General features: G+C 50.9%; 1 protein-coding gene across 7 annotated transcripts in view; it reads right to left on the bottom strand.

The window, feature by feature from the left end:
• The window catches only part of LOC309445054 (protocadherin gamma-B4-like), a gene marked incomplete at its 5' end in the record, with an annotated part of 61088 nt that overhangs the window by 7142 nt on the left and 33169 nt on the right, over nucleotides 1-20777 (bottom strand). For 6 of the 7 annotated variants that reach the window (XM_082063501.1, XM_082063498.1, XM_082063503.1 and 3 more), the window contains 2 exons: nucleotides 875-963; nucleotides 15988-16046. In XM_082063501.1, the coding sequence (XP_081919627.1) occupies nucleotides 875-963; nucleotides 15988-16046 (148 nt within the window). Of the gene's footprint in view, nucleotides 1-874; nucleotides 964-15987; nucleotides 16047-18002; nucleotides 20504-20777 lie in introns of those variants that run through there. The other variant, XM_082063499.1, reaches the window with a different exon arrangement.

Genomic DNA, 20777 nt, shown 5'->3' with positions numbered 1-20777 from the left:
AGGAAACATCCGAAGCATTTTGCATGGGGTTTTAATGGCTGTGCTGTTGCTTCTATTTTTAAATCAAGGGGGAAAAGACTTGGAGGTATTTATAAATAAAGGCTGTAGGAAAAGCAGCCCTCTTTATCCATAGTGCTACACGGAGTGATAATTGCATGTCTTTTATATGAAGCCATGGAGATGGCGGGTTCATGGGAAGACCCCTCCCTGCCCAGCGCTTCCACATGGCACAGCCATAAACCAGAACAAACCAACGCAAAACCAAACCCCTGTGACTACAACTGCAAAAAAGTGGCAGCAGCCAGTGGGGGAAACCTTGGTGAGGCCACAGCTTGACAACAGACTCGGTGCGAGCAGGGAGCACACGCCGGCGTGTCTGGACACGAGGTTTGCAGGGGATACTGAGTCAGGTGGTTACTGGATTCCTGGCCCAGCCTTTAGGCACAAGCAAATATTCCAGGCTTCCGACCTCCTCGCCGCACAGCAAGTTGTAACACAGTACAGGTTTCACCTACTGAGACCTTCTGGAACCAAGCAGTTTATAAAATCTCAGCTCAAGACTGGCTCTTTCACGTAACACAACTGCATCATGAGCCAGATAACATTCGGTACAGTAAATAGATCATTTAGTTTGGGCAGAAGAGGTACCCTGTCTACAGCATGCCTGATGCTGATGATTGCCTGAATCCTGCCTGACCCCTCTTCTCTGCAGGGTAACACAGAAAGCAATGCTTTCCCACGAGTGAAGAAGGACTTTTGAAACCACCCCAGCTAACCCAGATACATCTCACTAGCATCTTATCTACGGGTACGCATCTGAGATGTCCGCACGAGAGCAAGCGCCATGGTTTTCCAACATGCAATGGAGACCAACCGTTTGCTGAGGCCAGGATCATGGCTTGGAGCATCTCCGTGTCAAACTGGTTGTTCGGCCAGGCTCCACCTTCCTCTCCATTCTGGGAGCTATGGGAAAAGAAAAGAAACAGCAAGTTACTAGAGCACAGTCCGGAGGAGCAGGCTTGTCAGAGAAAAGGCAAAGCTGCGGGCTCACCTCCTGGAGGAGAGGTGTTTGCAGGCTTTAAATCCTTTCATTAAATAACACTCAAGAGTCAAGACACTTTCAGTGGTCTCCATCCCTCACCAGGCTTTCAAAAAATGACCACAAATACCAAAAGCACTTGGAGGCTCAGTGGTGTTTCCAGCAACACCTGTCTAGCTCCTCCTGACTTCAGAGACAACCAGCACCTCATCGCCTCAAAATCCCACCACACATAGTGCAATACCACAAAAAATTCTGGTCCTAAAGCCTCAGAGGTGAGTGCACCCTTGTACAATCAGATCCTCTGTTCCTTTTGAAGGCCATGTGAGTGGATGCACCTTTCAAGCTATTTCAGGCTACAGTTCCATTGTGCATTTATAAGACGGAAGGTGAGAAAACCCTGTGGCATGGTGGGCTTTGGGATCAGCATGGAGCCATCTGCCCGGCACCCTAAAACTTGCGCTGAAGTGAGTCCAAGAGCAGCCGGCAGCTCCACAGAGCTGGCAGCAAACAGTGCTGGGGAGGCTGAAGCAACAGGAGGGGAAAGAAAGGAGGTGGGCATCTGGCATGTCTCCTGGGACTGGGGGGGCTGAGCACCACAGATCTGCCTGGGAAACCTCTGAGGATGCTACCAGACCTGGACTAAGGAGGTTTTGTGACCCGAGGGTACAATCGGCAGTCTGTGTGCACTCTAACAAGCCCCGCTTTCATGTTTGCCAGGTGCCAGCTGTGCTCGGCCACCGCTCACTAGTGGTGACACTTCCCCTGCCGGAGATGTCAGGGCTCTGCTCTCAGCGCCCCTCCGGAGTCTCCCTGCTTCCAGCAGAGACCTGAACATCTTGCCAGCTTCCTGGGTCCTCCCCTACTCTGACCCTAAGTGACCAAAGCACCCAGAGCATCTGTCTCCCCTCTCCCAGATGGGTACTCTGAGCTCCTGCAGCTCTTGCCGCCCGCTGGGCACCAGCTTCTCCCCTGGGCTGTGCACTGGCTCGCCTGGAACGAGGTCTGCCCCACTCTTGCAGCAGGGAGCTCTACAAAAGTGAGATGGGGGAGTTTGAAAGCCCTAGGAGAGAGCTGAGCCCATTTCCCAGGCAAGTGTTCAAACCACCAGACTGCAAGGCACGGAGGTGGCCTCCTCCTCTTCCTTCACCACTGCAGTCTCAGCCCTTACACCCAGGAGCTGCCAGACTCCAAAGCCTTGCTCAGACCCTGAAGCCCCACTCAGACCCCAAAGCCCCACTCAGAGCCCAAAGCCTCACTCTGATCCCAAAGCCCCACTCAGACCCCAAAGCCCTGCTCAGATCCCAGAGCCCTGCGCAGATCCCAGAGCCCTGCGCAGATCCCAGAGCCCCACTCAGACCCCAAAGCCCTGCTTGGACATCAAAGTCCTACTCAGATCCCAAAGCCCCGCTCAGATCCCAATCACAAAATCCCAGAATATCAGGGGTTGGAAGGGACCTGGAAAGCTCACCCAGTGCAATCCCCCCATGGAGCAGGAACACCCAGATGAGGTTACACAGGAAGGTGTCCAGGCGGGTTGGAATGTCTGCACAGAAGGAGACTCCACAACCTCCCTGGGCAGCCTGGTCCAGTGTTCTGTAACCAGTTTTCTGTTGCTCATATCCCAAAGCCCTGCTTAGACCCCAAAGCCCCAATCAGAGCCTGAACCCGCTCTCAGACTGCAAAGCCCTGCTCAGAACCTGAAGCCCCGCGCAGACAAGCTCAAGCAGCCGAGATCTCCCCCAGTTCTGGGGTCCCCCACTAGTAGCTCCATGCTTGAGCGCTCAGCACCCCACACGTTGCAAATGCCAGCGCAGGCACTGCCGGCACCAACACAGCACTGCGTGCTGGGCAGCAGATGGGCTCTTCAGCACCGTGCTGAGCATCCTGCTGCCCGAGTGCCCCCGCCGGCTGCACCCACTGCAGCCCCCGCGCAGAGGACAGGCTCTATATGGCCATTTCAGAAATGGAACAGACCACAGGCACGTCCTTGAAAGTTTTATCTGCCATGGTGTACTTCTAGCATGGGCAGCTACTGTCCCAGCTGCATCAGAGCTCTGCAAGGAAGAAGCCCTGAGCACACAAGAGCTTTCCCCATCCTACTGGTGCAAATGTTCTCACACAAGAAGAACTGCAGATGCACAGGGTGGATAAGAGTGCCCATGAGCTCTGATTGGGCCCCACATGGCCCTACTTGCTCACACCACTTGGTATCAACCCGGTGAGGGGTACATATGGGCAAACTCCCTCGTCACCTCTCCCTTTTGTACCTGTGGAACACAACTGAGAGCTGAGAATCACTTATTCCTTTCAAATTGTACAATTAATTAGCTGAACAAAGTTACATGTAGCATGTTTTCAGATAGTCTTGGAGCCTGACTTCTCTTTCAGATCCGCAGATGAGGTTCGCTGTTCAACAGCTTGTTTCCCTTTTCCCCATAAGCTATTATCAGTCGTCTGAGCTTCATTTAGAGGTTAGCAGCGCTGAGAAGGTGGCCCCATTCCCTTGGCTCAGAGCCATACAGTGCTGTATGCTTCTTTTTATGCATTGGTATTCAGTGTCTTCTCGATGAGCTGACTCAACTCTAACCCTGGCTAAGTTAGCTCTTGGTTGGTTTGGCACCGAAGTTGTTTCAAGGGAAATGGCAAGTGCACATGCTTGAGAGGTAGCACTATTGCACCATTGCATCAGTTCAAGCCTCTTGTGAAATGTTTTTGTGATTGTGCCAGTTGACCTAAGAAAAGTCATGACCTCCTGTTAGAAGCTTACTCTGACAGCACCTTGCTTATATCTTTAGGCTACCATGGCTGTTACTGAAACACAAGCGCGAGCCCTCGGGAGACATCAGTTTGTCAAATGTCTGCACACATGTAAATGTAACAAACTTAATACTACTCCTCTTGAAGTTACGTCTCTGTGCTGCTTTGAAGCTGTTATAAAGCCACTCCTGTTAAGCCTTTCTTTAGGGACAAAGACATGACATTGAATGTGTAAAGTACTTCTGCTAAACTAGATTTCCCAAAATTTGCAGGATCATTTGTGCCCATAATCACCTAAAATAAAAGCTATTAGTGCTTTTACTTAAGTGCTTCTTAATCCTTGTTTCTGTTTTGCACTACTAGCAAAGGAGAATTTTTTATTTTCCACAGTTTGAAAGGAACCTTCTTTTTACATTTTTTTCCATGCCTTCATCATTTTTTGCATTTTGGTACTGGTGGTGTTGCTGTTTGTACATGCTTTTTGAATTGGCTACAGACAGGCGGTGTTTGTGATAATCCATAAAGATGTAGCCTCTGTTATATAAATGCTAGAGAACTTAGAATCATAGAATAGTTTGTGTTGGAAGGGACCTTCAAACTCATCTGGTCCAACCAGGGACATCTTCAGCCAGATCAGGTTGGTCAGAGCCCCATCCAGCTTCTAAGAAAGCATTTCTTAATTGTATTTGTATTATTTGTCCTATTATTTACATACTTGTGTTGCTATACATCAGGGTGGAAGTACCAAACACAGGAGCTATTAATAAAACTTCTAAAGCCTGAAATTTAAGAAGCAAATGGTTTTGAACCTTGAGATTCTGAGTGTAAGGGTGTGCGTATGGACAGTCACAGGGACTCTATGGAAAATCTGGTCTTAAGCAACTTTCCCAAAGGCACACAGGACCTGTGCCAGGACCACACGACCCCCTGTCCCTTCCCCTCCTGTGCCGCCTGCCTGATCCATCCGCAGCAGGCACAGGGCACTGCTCTCACAACCGTGTATCTGCAGAGGATGCAAACAATCCCTAAAGTGGCAGAGGCTGCCCTGGCGCGACCCTGCCAACAGCACCGCTTCCAAAATACCTGCCGTCTGCTGCAACCCAGGGCGTCCCAAAATCTATTTATATCCGTCCTCCGCAACATGTGCGGTGGCACAATTTCAAGAAAGCCAGAAGCAAGATTTGCTCTTCTTGCAAATTGATTTCAGTGCTTGTATGATGGTTGTGCTGAGACTCCTCAGACGTGGGTACCACTGTCCAGGCAGTGGGGACAAGGCGGGGACAGCCCGGGGCTGTAGAGACCTGTTAATGTCACAAGCAGGGCTGGGAATAGAGCCCCAGGCTATATCCAATAAAGGACTTAGGAATCTAAACCCCATTGCAAACCACAACCCATCCAGCACTGGTTAACCCCAGCAGCTCCTGCCCCATCGACTGCCCATCCTGAGGTTCCCAGGTTCTCCAGGCTGCAGGAAAAGTGCCCAGAAACACCCCAATGCCTCCCAGCCGCTGCTCCTGGCTCTGGACACTGCCCCACCACACTGGTGGGATCTGGGGATGGGGAAAGAGAAAGCACAAGGAAGTGACAAATCCTTTTTTTTTTTTTTTAATTGTAATATTCTGGTGGTTTGAACTCTGTTTTGAAATTGGAGGCCCAGGTTCAACTCCCTGTTTGACATGGCAATGTCAGCGTCACATTTTCCACCTCCCAAAAGACTCTTTCCTCCCCTCCTACCACTCCAAGCAATGGGCTGCACTGGACAGCAGCTCCTCCTGTCCGAGCCGTGTCTCCGTGCCTCAGATGGCAGGAACACATGTAAGGAACAGCTCACCCTGACGATCATCCCCAGAGGATGGGGAGATAGTTTCAGAGCCTCTTCCTTTCTTCTGGTGCTAGAGAGGGAGTGAACAGACATGAACTCACGTGGTGGACTTCACTGGCCCCTGTGTTACAGCTACACCTCAGTGACAGGGGGACAACCAAAGCCCTACATCCCCTTAATGCCCTGTGGGATCACAAAATCACAGAGTGTTTCAGATGGAGAGGGACACAAAGTACCCACCCTGACAAAGGTGGGAAGGTCCAACACGCCTCTCAAACAGGGCCAAGCTTCCAGCTGGCTCCAACTTTGTATTAGATCCTCAGGGCTCTGAGCAGCCACAGTTTGAGTAGGAGACTTCTCCATCTCTCTGGCCTCCTGTCCCAGTGTTTCACAACTATCGCGTGAAAAATGTTTCCTAATATCTACTTTGAATTTTTCTTGTTGCAACACATGCCCGTTGACCCTCAACCTTTCACTGTGCAGCTCTGAAGACAGCAATGAGACCCTTCTAACTCTCACACCTCCAAGCAGAAGGAGCTCTCAGCCCCTTGTCCCCTGCCACAGGCTCCAGACCTCTGATCATTTTGGTGGCTCCCATTTGGCCATGTCTTTGTTGCAGTGGGGAGCCCAAAAACTGGGCACAGTGCTCCAGATATGGTCCAATAAATGCCAAATTGAGGGCAACCATCTCTTCTCCTGACCTGCTGGCTACAATCTTACCAGTAAAACCCAGTATACAGTGAGTTTCCATCACAGCAGGGGTGCACTGGTGACTCATGTTCAACCTGCTGGCACCCAGGTCCTTTTCTGCAAATCTACAGCCCCCAGCGTTCCTGAATTTTACACAAACAGCCCCAAAGCCATGTGCCTGCTCCCCATGATGCCATGCAGAAAAGCTATTTTAGAAATGCCTTAGCATTGCAAAAAATGGTATTGAGCTCACTTCTCTAAGCAGGAAATTCAAGTGCCTCAATTACTTGCAGTGCAATCATCCAGAATTCAAAGGCACAGGAAAAAAAAAAAAAGTGCTGTAATCTAAAAACACCCAAAAATAACTTATTGCATTGGAAAAAAGCACACAGCTGATGACCAGATCTGGCTGTCTTCCACAGCTATAGAACAGAGTTGTGAATCAGAGCTGTGAATCACCGGTTCAATAGCGAGCAGCCTGTCCTGCCCTGCTCCCCCTGCCCGGGGCGGGCAGACCTGGACCCCCCCTTGCAGCCCTGCTCCCCATTCAGCACAGCCTTAACCACTGCCCGGAATAGGAGGGCTGGTTCCTATGGAAATGACTGCAAGGACTCACTGTTTTTAATACAAATGCCGTTGACTGAATAATTTGCTTTTTTTTTTTTTCCCCTAAAAACCCATCCCCCACAGAATGGATTTTTTTTTCCCCTGTTCAAATCTGCTCCACACTTCAAAGCTCAGCAAAGAGCTGGCTTGCATTTTCGGGAACGCTTCCAGCTAGGAACAGAGGGAAGGAAGCAAACCCACACTTGAGATAAACCTGGGGATACAGCAGCTTAGGGGGCTCAGGACACGGTGGGGAGAACAGTGCAGGGGCTGTAAGGGCTTCCTGAGCAGCGCAGGGTGGACCCAGGTGTTCTGCTGACTGACTATTTTATGACATCCCCAGCCACCACATCCCTTTTAACCTCCATTTCGAGCACAGAATTATTCATTTCCTTGCGGGGTTGCTATGGAGCTCGTCACTATGGCAGCCCAAGACCTTGCAAACATTTATTTGCACAACTGCCCGGTGGATTCCTGAAAAATTGTTTTCCTTGCTCTGCAGCTGGAAACATGAGCCATAGCAGCACCACAACAAATTGAAGAAATGTATTGGTGCCAGAGTGGTGCTGGCAGAGCCCCAGGGGCTAAAGGAGACAGCCCAGCACCCCACGGGCGAGACCCAGGCACCTCGTGGGTGCCTGGAAGGGCTGCGGGCAGCACTTGGCCTGAGGATGTTCCCTCATCATCCTCCCTCCGCTCTCATTTGAGGCTTTCTGGCTCCTACAACAGCAGCCTTCCAGCCAGCACCGCTGCCACCCCACAGTCCTGGCTGCTCTCAGGCTTTGAGGACGTGGCTGGGGTTTGTTTCTCCTCCCAGCCTCTTCTCCCTTCTCTCCCATTGTCTCCCCAGCTCTGGCTGCTGCTCCCACTCTCCCATCACCTCCCCTGGCAGCTCCTCACCCTGCCCTCCCCTTCCCACCCAGCTCCCAGGGCTGGGATGCATCTTACAGCCCATTCCTCCAGCCCCATTCCTGGGCATCCCCCAGTCCCCCCAGGTTGCTCCCAAAGCCTGACCCCCACTGAACTGTTGTTTCTTCTGCCAGCTTCCTCCAAGCTCCCTGCCACCTCCTACACACAGCCCCAGCCAGAGGCGGCAGCAGACATAAAATCTCAGCCTGCGCCCTTGCAGGCTGGCAAAGGGACAGGCAATAGGGGATGGATCCATCCCTGCTGATGCTGAGCCTCCTCCACGCTTGGGGTGGGCTGGGGACACAGCCCCACGCCCTGGGGGGACAGCTCCAGGGCCAGCATCTCTCTGTCCTGCCACCCGCGCCAGCCTCCCACAGCCACAGCCCATCACCCTCCCACCTCCTCCAGGCTCCAAAAAAAAAGAACCAGCTCCAAAACTGCCACAATTTCCTGCTTTCTTTCTCCCTTCCTTCACAGAGGATGCTGCCGGCCCTTCCCCCATGCTCCTCACATTCTCTGCCGCTTCTGTAATGCAATTACAGGGGCTGGAGAGGGGCTGGACGAGGCCCAGCTTTCAGATCATGACTTTGCAAAGATGGGATTGAAAAATGTTAGCAGGCAAGCGGGGGGGAAGATTTGCAGCCTCCCAAAGCACCAGCGAGTCATTACTCCCAGCCAGCGGAGTCGCTGGGATGCTGCTCGGCCAGGCAGAGGCAGAACAAAAGGCCACCGTGTCTCTAAAAATGGGACCAGTGGTAGTGTCCCCCTCCTCGAGGACTTTTCTAGTCGTCCTGAATGAGTCAGATCTGAGACTAGTGATTATTTCACCCAGCCCATCCTGCCGCCACCCGTGCCCCAAACACGCCCGGAAGGGTATTTTGAGAAATTCTTAGGAAAGTTGTTGTGTATTTGTCAGACCCTGCAGCCCCGCAGCCGGCCATGGCATGTGCTCAGCTGCGCAGGAAGCAGGTGGAGAGAGAAACGTAAACTAATACACGTAGCACCTGCTAAATTACCTAAAATAGCATTTCTATACATAATGCTGTGATGACGAAGCTCCTGGTATTCTGGGGGCTTTCCAGAACGAGAAACACGTTGCATCACAGGGATATTTCCCTTTCTCCATAAAAGACTCTCCAGCTTTCGTCCCACCTGGCAGGATCCGGATGGCTCAGACTTCAAGGGCCGTGACAAATGCAGATAAAAGGATTATTGGCCCAAGATGGTCAATAAGGGAAGAAAACATTCAGTTGAAGAAGGCCACGTGATCTAAAAAGATGCTAAAATACTGGGTTTGCTGAAATGTGGGCTGTCAATAGACAAAAGGGGGAACTCTGCAAGCAGGAGTGCTCGCAGGCACCGTGCACAGCACAGGTGACCAACTTTGTGGTCTCCTGGCTGTGAAAGGGCAGGTGGGGTGGGACCAGGATGTACCGTGACAAAACCTTCAGCTTCCAGCCCCACTATCAGCTCCACAGGATGGGGGGAAAGGAGAGCAGTTATCCAGAGACAGCTCCTGCTCCCAGTGTCAAAACAGCTCCTGCCTGTCCTGGCACCCCAAATCCTCTTCAAAATTGCACCACGGGGCCACAGCGCATGCTCAGAGCAAAGCCAGGCTCTGAGCAGCCTCATAATGCTTTAAAGAAGCATTTTCTCTGCAGCATTTAATAGGAAAACACAATCATAGAATCATTTAGCTTGAAAAAGACCATAAGATCGAGTCCAGCTGTAAACCCAACGCTGCCAAGACTGTCTCTAAATCATGTCCTTAAGAACCTCATCTGCACATCTTTTAAACCCCTCCAGGGATGGTGACTCCAGCACTGCCCTGGGCAGCCTGTTCCAATGCCCCACAGCCCTTTGGGGAAGAAATTGTTCCCCACATCCAACCTCAACCTCCCCTGGCGCAACTTGAGGCCGTTTCCTCTGCTCCTGGCGCTTGTTCCTGGGGAGCAGAGCCCGACCCCCCCTGGCTCCAAGCTCCTTTCAGGCAGTTCAGAGCTCAGAAGGTCTCCCCTCAGCTCCTGTTCTCCAGCTGAACCCCCCAGGTCCCTCAGCCGCTCCCATCACACTTGTGCTCCAGCCCCTCACCAGCTTTGCTGCTCTTCTTTCGACATGCTCTGCAGCCCAGAAAGTCAATAGTGTCCTGGGCTGCATGACCAGCAGCATGGCCAGCAGGTTGAGGGAGGTGATTCTGTCCCTCTACTCAGCTCTCATGACACAGCCCAGGGCACAGCATCCAGCTCTGGGTCCTCAGCACAGAACAGACGTGGACCTGCTGGAGAGGGGCCAAAGGAGCCACAGAAATGATATGAGGCTGGAACAGCTCTGCTGGGAGGACAGGCTGAGAGAGCTGGGGTGTTCAGCTGGAGAAGAGAAGCTCTGGGGAGACCTTATTGCACCTTTTAGTAAATAAAGAGGCTTATAAGAAAGAGAAAGACTTTCTACCAGGGCCTGTCATGACAGGACAAGGGGCAATAGTCTTAAACTGAAAGACAAGAGGGTAACGTTGGACATAAGGAAGAAATGTTTTACAATGAGGATGGTGAAGCACTGGGACAGGCTGCCCAGATTAGCTATGGAACCCCCATCACCGGAAACGTCCAAGGCCAGGCCGGACGGGGCTCTGAGCAACCTGATCTGGGTGAATAAGTCCCTGCCCATGGTAGGGGGTTAGACTGGATGAGCTTTGAAGGTCCTTGCCAACCCAAACAGTTCTGTGAATCTGTGATGCTATGAAAAGAGGCCAGAAGAGCCACGGTGGGGCTTGAGAGGGATGGAAGTATCACAGCCCCAGGGACCTGGCTCTGCAACCCAGCCTTGGAGGGCAGGGACAGGACTGCTGCAGCTTGATCAGCATCTCTGTGTGCCCCTTTTCACATGTTTTCAATGAAAGAGTGAACAGAAGCTAAATCTGCCAGTGTTTACCTTTACATCCCCACTGGTGCATCTGTGCTTGTGCTTTATGGCACTTGCTACTATGTCCACTATAACATTACACAAACCTGCAACATAAATTCCTACGGGGTTACAACACCCGCAGACACCCCTGTGTCTGCTGGGCTAGCAAGTATTTTTTTTTTTAGGAAGGACATGCTCAAGCCTGTGTCTGTGGCCAGTTGTCTTCTTGCCGTGTATACACCCCCGTGCTGTGTAAGCCCATGAATGTCTGCGTCTCCCTCTGCCTTTGTCCCCTGGTTCCAGCTGCTGCGTGCTCTGGGATGGCCGCCCAGATACACACATATGGTGTCCCCTTGGCAAAGACATGTCCTGGTACGCCAAGGTGCTGCTGTCAGGCTGGCCAGAGGAGGGTCAGATTGGACATTAGGAAACATTTCTTCCCAGAAAGGGCTGTCGGGCATTGGAACAGGCTGCTCAGGGCAATGGTGGAGTCACCATCCCTGGAGGGTTGAACAGACACAGAGATGAAGTCCTCAGGGACATGGGTTAGTGCCAGTGCTGGGTTAACAGTTGGACTCGATGATCTCAAGGGTCTCTTCCAACCTAAACGATTTTCTGATTCTACAACCACCTGAAACACACAACAGAAGCCCCTTGAGCTGCAGCCGCCCTTCGGCAGTGTGTCTGCACACTCTGAACCCCAAGAACACACCTGAGAGCATTTAAGAACTATTCTTGGGACACCTTTTTTCCCCTCCCCATCCCACACCACACCCAGGCAGGCTGCCACTAGCCCTGTGTGTCTAATTCTTAGAGCTCAGGTGTGAAAATGAAACAAAGAATGAAAAAAAAACCACTCCTTTCCTTCATAGGTCTCCTATGGGCACTGCTGCAAACCCTTTCTCCTGCACTCCCCTTCCTCCCTCTGCACAGCCGGGGTGGTAGAGTCAGACGGGGCAGCTGGGATGCTGTTTAATGGGCGAGTGAAGCGAACATCATTACTGGCTGTGTTCGCCCTGGGAGAGGGAGTCTGGCTGGCAACAGCGCTGGAAAGTATTAACACAGGGAGATACAGGATTGGAGAAAATAAATGGAGGGGGGATGCGAAATGGCATTCTATATCTTCTTCGCATGTTTTGCTCCTCCCTCCACTCCCGACTGGGGATTTCCACATTGCTTCCCACTTCATTGTGAGTCCCCGACACCATCTCTTGGCTGACTTCTGCCTGGGATCCTCTTCCAGCCTATCCCCATGGCTGAGATTGTCCCCCCTCCTCCCACGAGCTGCCCAGGACATACCAGCTCTTCCCATCCCAGGTTGTCTCACCCTTCCGTGCCCACCTGTGAGCAACACAGAGCCCTCCCCACCCCTCCAGGAAGGAAATCCTGACTTGAATAAACCATCCCACAGAGATCAGAACAAAGAGCTACCAGAGTCAGGCAAGTACCAGGAACGTGCAGGGCACAGGCCCAGGCTCTGTTCCTTTGGCAATTAGTTAAACAGAAACAAGATGGGTCCCTCGTACCAGCCCCGGTCCCTGTGTTGTCCTCCATACACACCCCCCAGGGAAACCCCACGCTGATCCCACAGGGATGTCCTGCAGCGCTGCTGGACTTTGTGTCTGGGATAATTCATCACTGTAATCTCCACAACAGCCACTGATCTGATTAGTCTGGGAATGGCATCTGCTGCTCCGTATCATTCTGTAGTCATTTACATTTGCCCAGAGACAGCGAGGATGCTTTATCTTTTTAGAAAACACAAACGTCATTTAATTCATTAATCTATCCTCCTGTTTCTACCAAACAAGATTGAGAATCGTTCTACTCAGGTCTGACTCCCCACCACATTTTCAGAGGATATTGTCTGAGCTCTTATTTCCTGAGCATGTGCACCAGAGCTCTTCTGTGTTTCAGAACAAAGAAAATTCTCTTTGTTGTCCTGTAACCGTGCTGTGAATGCAGCGACGTGCAAGACTGAGAGGCAGTCCCAGGTTATTGAGCTCACCCTGGGTTTGCCTGGTTCCAGGTGCTCAGAAACGTGTGGGATTTGTTTCAGTGGGCAGGGCTACACTAAGAAAAGACAAGATTGTTCCCTTCTTCAGCTCCCATGAAGGCAGCGAAGGAGGAATCACAATGTGGTTTAAGCATGCTTCCTGGCTCAGGATCCATGCCGAACTCCCTCCGGGATCAATTCAAACCACCAGTCAAAGCTGCCTTGTCTTTATTGCTATTTAATTTGCGTCAGGCAAATGCAGTTAAGAGCACATCCCTTCTTTTTCTTCTCAGCTAAGAGGCAGCCTGTGCTCCCCAAGCAGAGCCCTGCAGTTCAGGGAGATCATGGTGCTGGAGAGTTTCTGCCCTTGCACCCTCCGGTATCACCAACCAGTGCCCAGGGAATTCACACATCAGACACCGAGACGCGGGGAAGAGCACAACAGAGAGCAGCTTGCTTTCCAGGATTTGCCTGTTTGATCAGCAGGGACATGGCAGGGCTGGGCACTGAACATATGATAGTACTTTCTATTTCTACCCTTTGGCATCACAACACATGTTTAGAATAAAGACATTGTGATTTAACCTAAAACAGGATAAAAGAAACCAAAAAAATGAAAATAAAGAAGAGCTGTTTCATTGCAAATGTGGAATTTGCACACAGGTAGGTGGGGAAAACCAGCACGAACTAAAATCCATTGAGTTAGTTCAGTACCAGCCTGTGCTTGGGCAAAACCCCTCTCCAAACCAGGGGGCCAGCCCATCCTGTGGGAACCCCTGCCACAAGAGCCACTGACATGAACTGCTGGTGGCTGTTTCAGGGACAACCATGGGCACCAAGGTCACACATGTACCTCATGTACCAGAACCAACATGTCACGCCAGTTCAGCTCCCCATGGACAGTCTGACCTTGCCTTTTCCCTTGCCCTCTTCCCACCCCACACACTGCTGCTCCCACTCAGGCACTGGGAAGGGGCTGGAGCTTGTAAAAAGCATCAGACAGGAGCTGGAGTGGGGGTCACTGTCCCATGACATGAGGAAAGGTCCCTGTCACTGAGTTAAGTTGCTCTGCGGTGCATCAGCTCTGTGCCTTGAAGAGCTCTGGCACGATGCGAGAAGAGGGAGCAATAGCGCTTGCTCCATTTACTCACTTCTCGTAATAAAACTGTTACAGCAGCTTTGGTGCACTTCTGTATTAACAGGGCTTTGTTAATTGTCATTTGAACTAGAGCATAAATGGTTAGAAAGATTTTTCTTGATTAAAACATTGTCAGTGATAGGGAATTCAACAGAGCTCTGAGAAAACTTCCAGCAATGGTCTTGTTGTTAAAGTCCATGGCTGGTGTCTAATGGGAACACTTTATATGCTTTACATCTAACCCTCACTCCATTTTGCCTTTGTCAGCCAGAAGAGCCTAGTAACAAAGTTAAATTGCTGCAACAAATTAACTATAGGAGCCGCTTAATTTTCTGTTAAGCTATTGAGTCAGTCCTAAGGAAAGACTGAGACACAACCAGACGGTGCAGACATTTAACTGCAACCTCCAACACCAAAATCCAGGACCCGATGATCCCTGTGGCACCATTTAAACCTCCACCGAAGCCTCCTGAGTGGCCACCAGCAATGACAAAGCACAGAGGAGTAAGCTCCTCTCTTTTACACGGAGACGTAGCACCTGACCCCACCAGCCAAGGAAGCACAGCATCCAAATTTACTCCCAATTGCTTCAAGAACACAATCCTTGCATATACCCCCAAAAATACACGTATAAATTATCCTGGAGCCAGTCTCCTCATATACAATAATCTCTGGTTGAAGTATCTAAAGAGGAAGGTGGACTCCCAGTTTAAGTCCTTTCTTAACCTGATGGTACTCAAGGGAGTTCACCCCCTGAAGAGGATCCTTGCGCCTGTATGAACCAGGTGAAGGGTGCCTGCTCAACATTTTCTTGTCAATGCTTCCTCACTGTGTACCAAGAAAACCAAACTTCATTGGGCCAGAGGCAAGAAAGTGCAGAGTCTCCCTTGGGCGGCAGGTCTCTGCTCTGCTGCCAGGGCTTCTCATCTTTTTGGCATCACATGAAAACTGGAAAAAATTCAGCCATGGTTTTGAGAGCAAGAGCAGACCTTAGGAGACCTCCTTCCTGTGAGTCTCCTCACTCATTAGGTTTAATTTCTTCTTCTGTAGCCTCAAGTGGAAGCACGCGGAGCACTCCTCACCTGGACGATCTAATGAATCACCCTGTGCTGGAGATGGCACTTCCCAAGGAATGCAAGAAAGGTTCCAAACTCCCCAACAAATGGAGTTAGATCCAGGGTTCCTAACCCTGGTTCAGCCAGATTAGCCCATAGGGGAGAGCACATAGAGTGCAATTTCATAGAATCATAGAATCATTTAGGTTGGAAAACACCCTCAAGATCATCAAGTCCAACCATAACCTAACTCTAGCACTAAACCATGTTCCTAAAAACCCCATCTCCATGTCTTTTAAACACCTCCAGGGATGGTGACTCAACCACTTCCCTGGTCACACTGTTCCAATGCTTCACAACTCTTTCCATGAAGAAATTTTTCCTAATATCCAATCTGAACCTTCCCTGGTGCAACTTGAAGCCATTTCCTCGTGTCCTAAAGGGACCTTGTCCCATGGGTGACCTGCTCCTGTTGAGTTAGATGTGGCTGGGACATGTTTCTTCAAACAGGCCTTTGGGGACCTGAGGCTCATCTACCCAGCTTCTGGCTGCCATGGGGGCTTATGTAGTGGTTTGGCACTAGGTGCTCCTGCCAGGGCAAGAAAAACACTTCAACAGCGCAGAGCTCGAGGCTCCACGACTGGTGAAGGGGCTCACACAGTGATTCCCAGTGGCCACCACACAAGGGGAGGAATCAAGTTCTTGGACTCAGAATCTAGTCTAAATGCTCAAAATATGCTTTAAAGAAGAAGCCTTTCTCTATGAAGCATATTTTACAGTCCTTTAACAATCTCACAACTTCACTTGGAGCTCCCCCCAATTTCTGGCTGTCCCCCTGGAGCTGTAGACACCAAAGGCAGACACACTATTGCAAACAACAGCTGTCACACCAGCATCAAACAGAGCTGACACAGCAGCAGCCCTATTTCTGACTCTTTGGCTGGACAATTCTACCAATGACAGGGAACACCCATCCTCAGAGCTGCCAGACAAGGACTTTCCAGCTCTGAAAGTGGCACACAAAGGAGAGACACCTTCACCACACACATATATGGAGAAAGAGGCACTTACCCACTCGTTCCAGGTCTCTGGGTCTGAGAGAAGCGCCAGTCTGTGTTAGGCTGAGCTTGCTGCAGAGAAAACAAAAGAGTTTTAATACCTCCATTCTTGCCTTTGAAAATGAAAGCGAACTGATCCTGGATTATTTCAGTCTGGAATATCAGCGTGTTCTTTCCAAGTAAAGAAAATCAATTAGAACAAAAAAAAGCTCCCCCCCCGCCCCTTTCCTGCGTATTTCTGAACCAGCATGAATACTAAAAAGCATGACAAAAACCATTCAGTGAATAATCTTCCAAAGCAGCTCAGGAAACCAGGCTGTGAAAGAAATGAAGCATGAAATAAACTGATAAGGGCATCAATTCAGCAGGAGCACTGGTAGCAAAGGAAAGAGTTTGGAGGAGGGAGAGGGTGGGGGTGGCAGATTTAATTGATACTGAGAAAGATGCTTTTAATGCCAGAAGGTAAAACGATAACAGATCTTCCTAATCTGTCCTTCTTCTGTCCTGAAAAAGCCCTGCCTGAGATCACACATCGTATTTGAATGACTTTTCCTAGATGCTGGGGCCTCAGAGCATTACAATATTTTTCTGTCCACAGAGGAAAGAACAAACTTCCGACAGCAAAAGAAAAAACCATTATTTGTTTAGGATACACAATAAACTTCAGACACAGCAGCACACTTTGTAACTTCATTAGTAAGCCCCCGTATCGCTTTCTGCCCGTGTTATTTTACCATCAGACAATGGACATTTTGTAAATAAGGAAGGACATGAAGCAGGCTTGTATATTCCTGTTTGAATCACGCTTTTGTGAAGAGCACTAAATAGCAGAACTGTTTGCTGCCTGGAAGACACATACTTCCGAAAATCTTAATCTTCTTAATTAACTCCAGAATAATAACATGCTACCTGGAAAGGACAACATTTCTCTCTGCTGCCTTAGGAATGAGCAGTTCACAGTCCATACAGTGGAACAGCAATTTTATAGGATTATTCTGCTTGTACATGCAATTACTAAGGAAAAGTGAAGACGGGTAAAGCTGACCTAGATTTTTATTTAGTAGATGTGATTTCACTAATTTATCCACAGCTTTGATGATTCTCATGAAAGAATATATTAGAATAAATTAATCCCCTAAAATAGAGGCCCCACTGGTACCCATGCTGCACACAAATTAAGCTGTTTAAATACTTGCCCTCCAGATTTCAGATACACATTTTTGCACACGCTGACACACAATCCGGCACTAGATAAGCCCTTCCCAATCTATTTTTTGAATTCCTGTTGTAATTACCACTTTCAAATTTAGGGCAGGCATTTATGACACAAAATTACTTGACTTCTTATATCCCAGTTACAAAAGCTACAGCTAAATACAGTCACCTACATCCATATTTAGATGTCTGAATACAAGTGGCTAAAGTTTTCAAAGCACGCCGCTGCCTACGTCTCTGCAAGCCCAAGGGCACGTAAGGTCACCAGATCTTTCTGAAAAATGTCACAATGTTCAGTGCTGAACGGTGCGTTCGGTCCCTTGCTCGAAAGGACTAAGCTGGAAAATTATCCCTTTTAACACTTAGAGAGTTGAGAAATGAGGAATTTCTACCACACACCTCTAAAACAGAGCAAAAGAAACACCGAAAACTTGGCTTTCAGATAACCTCCTACTGCCTCCTGGTTTGTATGCCATGCAGAATAAAGGGGTTAAACAGAATCAAGAAGTTAAACACCCAAGACCCATGTTCCTGACCATGCTAAGAATTACTTTAAAAATAAAAGAGTACGAACGGGGCCAAGGGAAAACTTTCCACTTCTATGAACACTTCGATTTCATATTGCCGCCTTCCCCCACCTCCATCAAGCCGAGCCAAAACTTTCACCTGCCACCTCCCAGGAGGTGACAGTGACACACATTCCCTGAAGCCACCTTCTTAGGCAGAAGGACAGCCAAAGAACAGCCAGTCGGCCTGGATATTACGGACCATTGCGCTTAAGGGACAGGACAGTAAGAAAGACCCATCTCTTACCCCATCACAGGGACTCGCTAAGGTGCTGGTCACCTGCTCATAGGCAGCCATGGTCTCCGCAGTGCTCGAATGGCTGAAAGGTTTTACAAAGAGGAAATCGCTTTGGTCGGACATGGGCGAGAAACACGAGGTGTAATTCTGTGCCTGGGAGGTCAAGCCCGCTCCTCCCACGTCCAGGTACTTGATGAAGCCATCTGGCTTCATCTGCCCGCGGAAATGGGAGGCCGGCTTGCGGCCAGTCCCTCGGCAGCAATCGGTGAAGGTCCAGCTGGCAGTGCCAGCTTTGAGACACCGGGCAGCCGCCAGAGCAAACATCACACAGGACACGAGGGAAATGGACACCAAGGAGATGATAAGGTAAAGCGTTAGGTTAGTATCCTTGGGAGAAGATTTGGGGAGGTCCAAGGACTTGGCAAAGTCCTGCACACTGTTTTCCTCTGGAGAAATGACTATTACAACCGAGGCCGAGAGGGACGGTGTGCCGTTGTCCCTCACTTCGACCACCAGCCTGTGGGGATCTTCTGACTCCTTGAGAGCCTGTGCAACCCTTATCTCTCCAGAGCGGCGTTCCACTTGGAAAGGCAAAGCCTCAGCGGTCTCCTGCAGCTGGTAGGACAGCCAGGCATTATGGCCACTATCAGCATCAACGGCTACAATTTTGGTGACCAGATAGCCAGGTTCTACCAAGGCTGGGATGGTTTGGTGGAAGGCAGAGCCCTTGGGGACAGACGGGTAGACAATGGTGGGGGCATTGTCATTCTCATCCAGGATGAACACATGGACCACAGCAGTGCTACTCAGTGCAGGAGACCCAGCATCCTTCACCTCCACAGGCACCTGGAACACCTTATCCTGCTCATAATCCAAAGCCCGCACAGTGTAGATGGTGCCATTGTCCTGGTCTATCCGGAAGTAGGTTGAGATGGGTACATCCTGCATCCCATTGTCCAGGATGGAGTAAGACAGCTTGGCGTTGCTACCCTCATCAGGATCAGATGCTGACACTGAAAAGACAGAAGTTCCAGGAAGGGCATTTTCCTGAATGTGAGCTGTATCGAAAGGGCTGGAGAAATTTGGCGCATTGTCATTCACATCAGCAATTCGGAGGTAAAAGGTTTTTTGCGTGGCCCTCTGTGGGGACCCCGAATCCACAGCCCTCACCGTGATGTTGTATCCACTGGCCTTCTCCCGATCAAGGGGACCATTTGTAACCAGCGAGAAATGCTCTTTAAAAGACGACACCAGCTTAAATGGGAGCTCTTTTGCTATCTGCAGACGGACCTGCCCATTGTCACCCGAATCGCTGTCCTTCACACCAATGAGGGCAATCACTGTTCCTGGGGTTGCGTCCTCCTGCACCGGGCTGGAGAGAGAGGTCAGCACGATCTCCGGGCTGTTATCATTGATATCGATTAATTCCACCCGCAGGTGACAGTGTCCTTCCATGGCTGGGGATCCCTTGTCCCTGGCTCGAACTGCAATCTCATAAGCACTGGATTCCTCATAATCCAGTGGAGCTTTGGTTCTGATCTCCCCTGTCCGGGGATCTAAGGAGAACAGCTTGGTGAATTTACCAGGTGAGTTATTGCTAATTTTGAAAGAATATTCCACATCCCCATTGGGACCTTCATCCAGGTCAGTGACATTCAACTTGGTGACCAGAGTGCCCACTGGCACGTTCTCCTCCAGATGTACCTTGGATATGGGTGGATCGCAGACAGGAGGGTTGTCATTTGCATCCAGGACATGGATGGTAACCTTGGCAGTGCCAGATTTCACCGGATTCCCCCCATCCAGGGCTGTCAGTGTTAGGTGATGAACAGCCACTTTCTCTCTATCCAGTGCTTTTTCAAGTACGATCTCAGGCATTTTAACACCATCTCCTCTCACGTTGATACTCAGGGCAAAATGCTCGCTGGGGCTGAGGTCATAGGTGGAGATGGAGTTGGAGCCCATATCCGGGTCTTCTGCTACCTCCAGAGGTAGCCGAGTCCCAGGGTTGGCTACCTCAGTGATCTCCAAGACCACCTCCGGCTTGGGAAACTGAGGCGCGTTGTCGTTGACATCCAGGACATCCACCTCGACGCGGTGGAGCTGGAGGGGATTCTCCATGACGAGTTGGAGGTGCAGGGCGCACGTGGGGTTCTGCCCGCACAGCGCCTCACGGTCCAGCCTGCTGTCGAGGAGCAGCACACCTGCTGCTAGGTTCACCTGGAAGTGCCGCTGCCCACCCTCGCTCACCAGGCGCAGGTTACGGGTGACCAAGCTCCGCACCTCCACCCCCAAGTCCTTGGCCAGGTCGCCCACCGGGGAGCCCGGCTCTCGGTCCTCGGGCACGGAGTAGCGGAGCTGGGCGCTGCTGAGAGCCGGCAGGCAGGAGAGGGCTGCGAGCAGCAGCGGGAGGTGCCATGGCCAACTCCGGCCCCCGAGCATCCCGTGCCGGGTGTGCGAGCGGAGCAGCGCGGAGCGGAGCGGCGGCAGCTCCGCGCAGCCTCCCCCGCCTCCCCTGCCTCCCCTGCCCCGCTGCCGGTCCCGGGAGCCGCCGCCGCGCCGGAACCCCCGCGCCCCGGGGGGTGGGGGGGCAGGTCCGAGAGGGTTGCGCAGAGAGGAAACCGCCGCCGGAGCCGGACAGAGAGGGATGGAGGGGGCGGGGGAGGGCGATCGCAAACCGGCCGGCTGAGCCGCTCCTCGGCACGCAAAGGCACACAAAGTCGGCGAGCAGAGGGGATGGACCGAGTGACAGTTCTACGTCTCTCCACAGCCCCCTCCTCCTCC

Source organism: Streptopelia decaocto, assembly GCF_964273445.1.
Source record: "Streptopelia decaocto genome assembly, chromosome: 12".
Classification (NCBI taxonomy): Eukaryota; Metazoa; Chordata; class Aves; order Columbiformes; family Columbidae; genus Streptopelia; species Streptopelia decaocto.
This window is presented reverse-complemented; position numbering and strand designations above follow the sequence as displayed.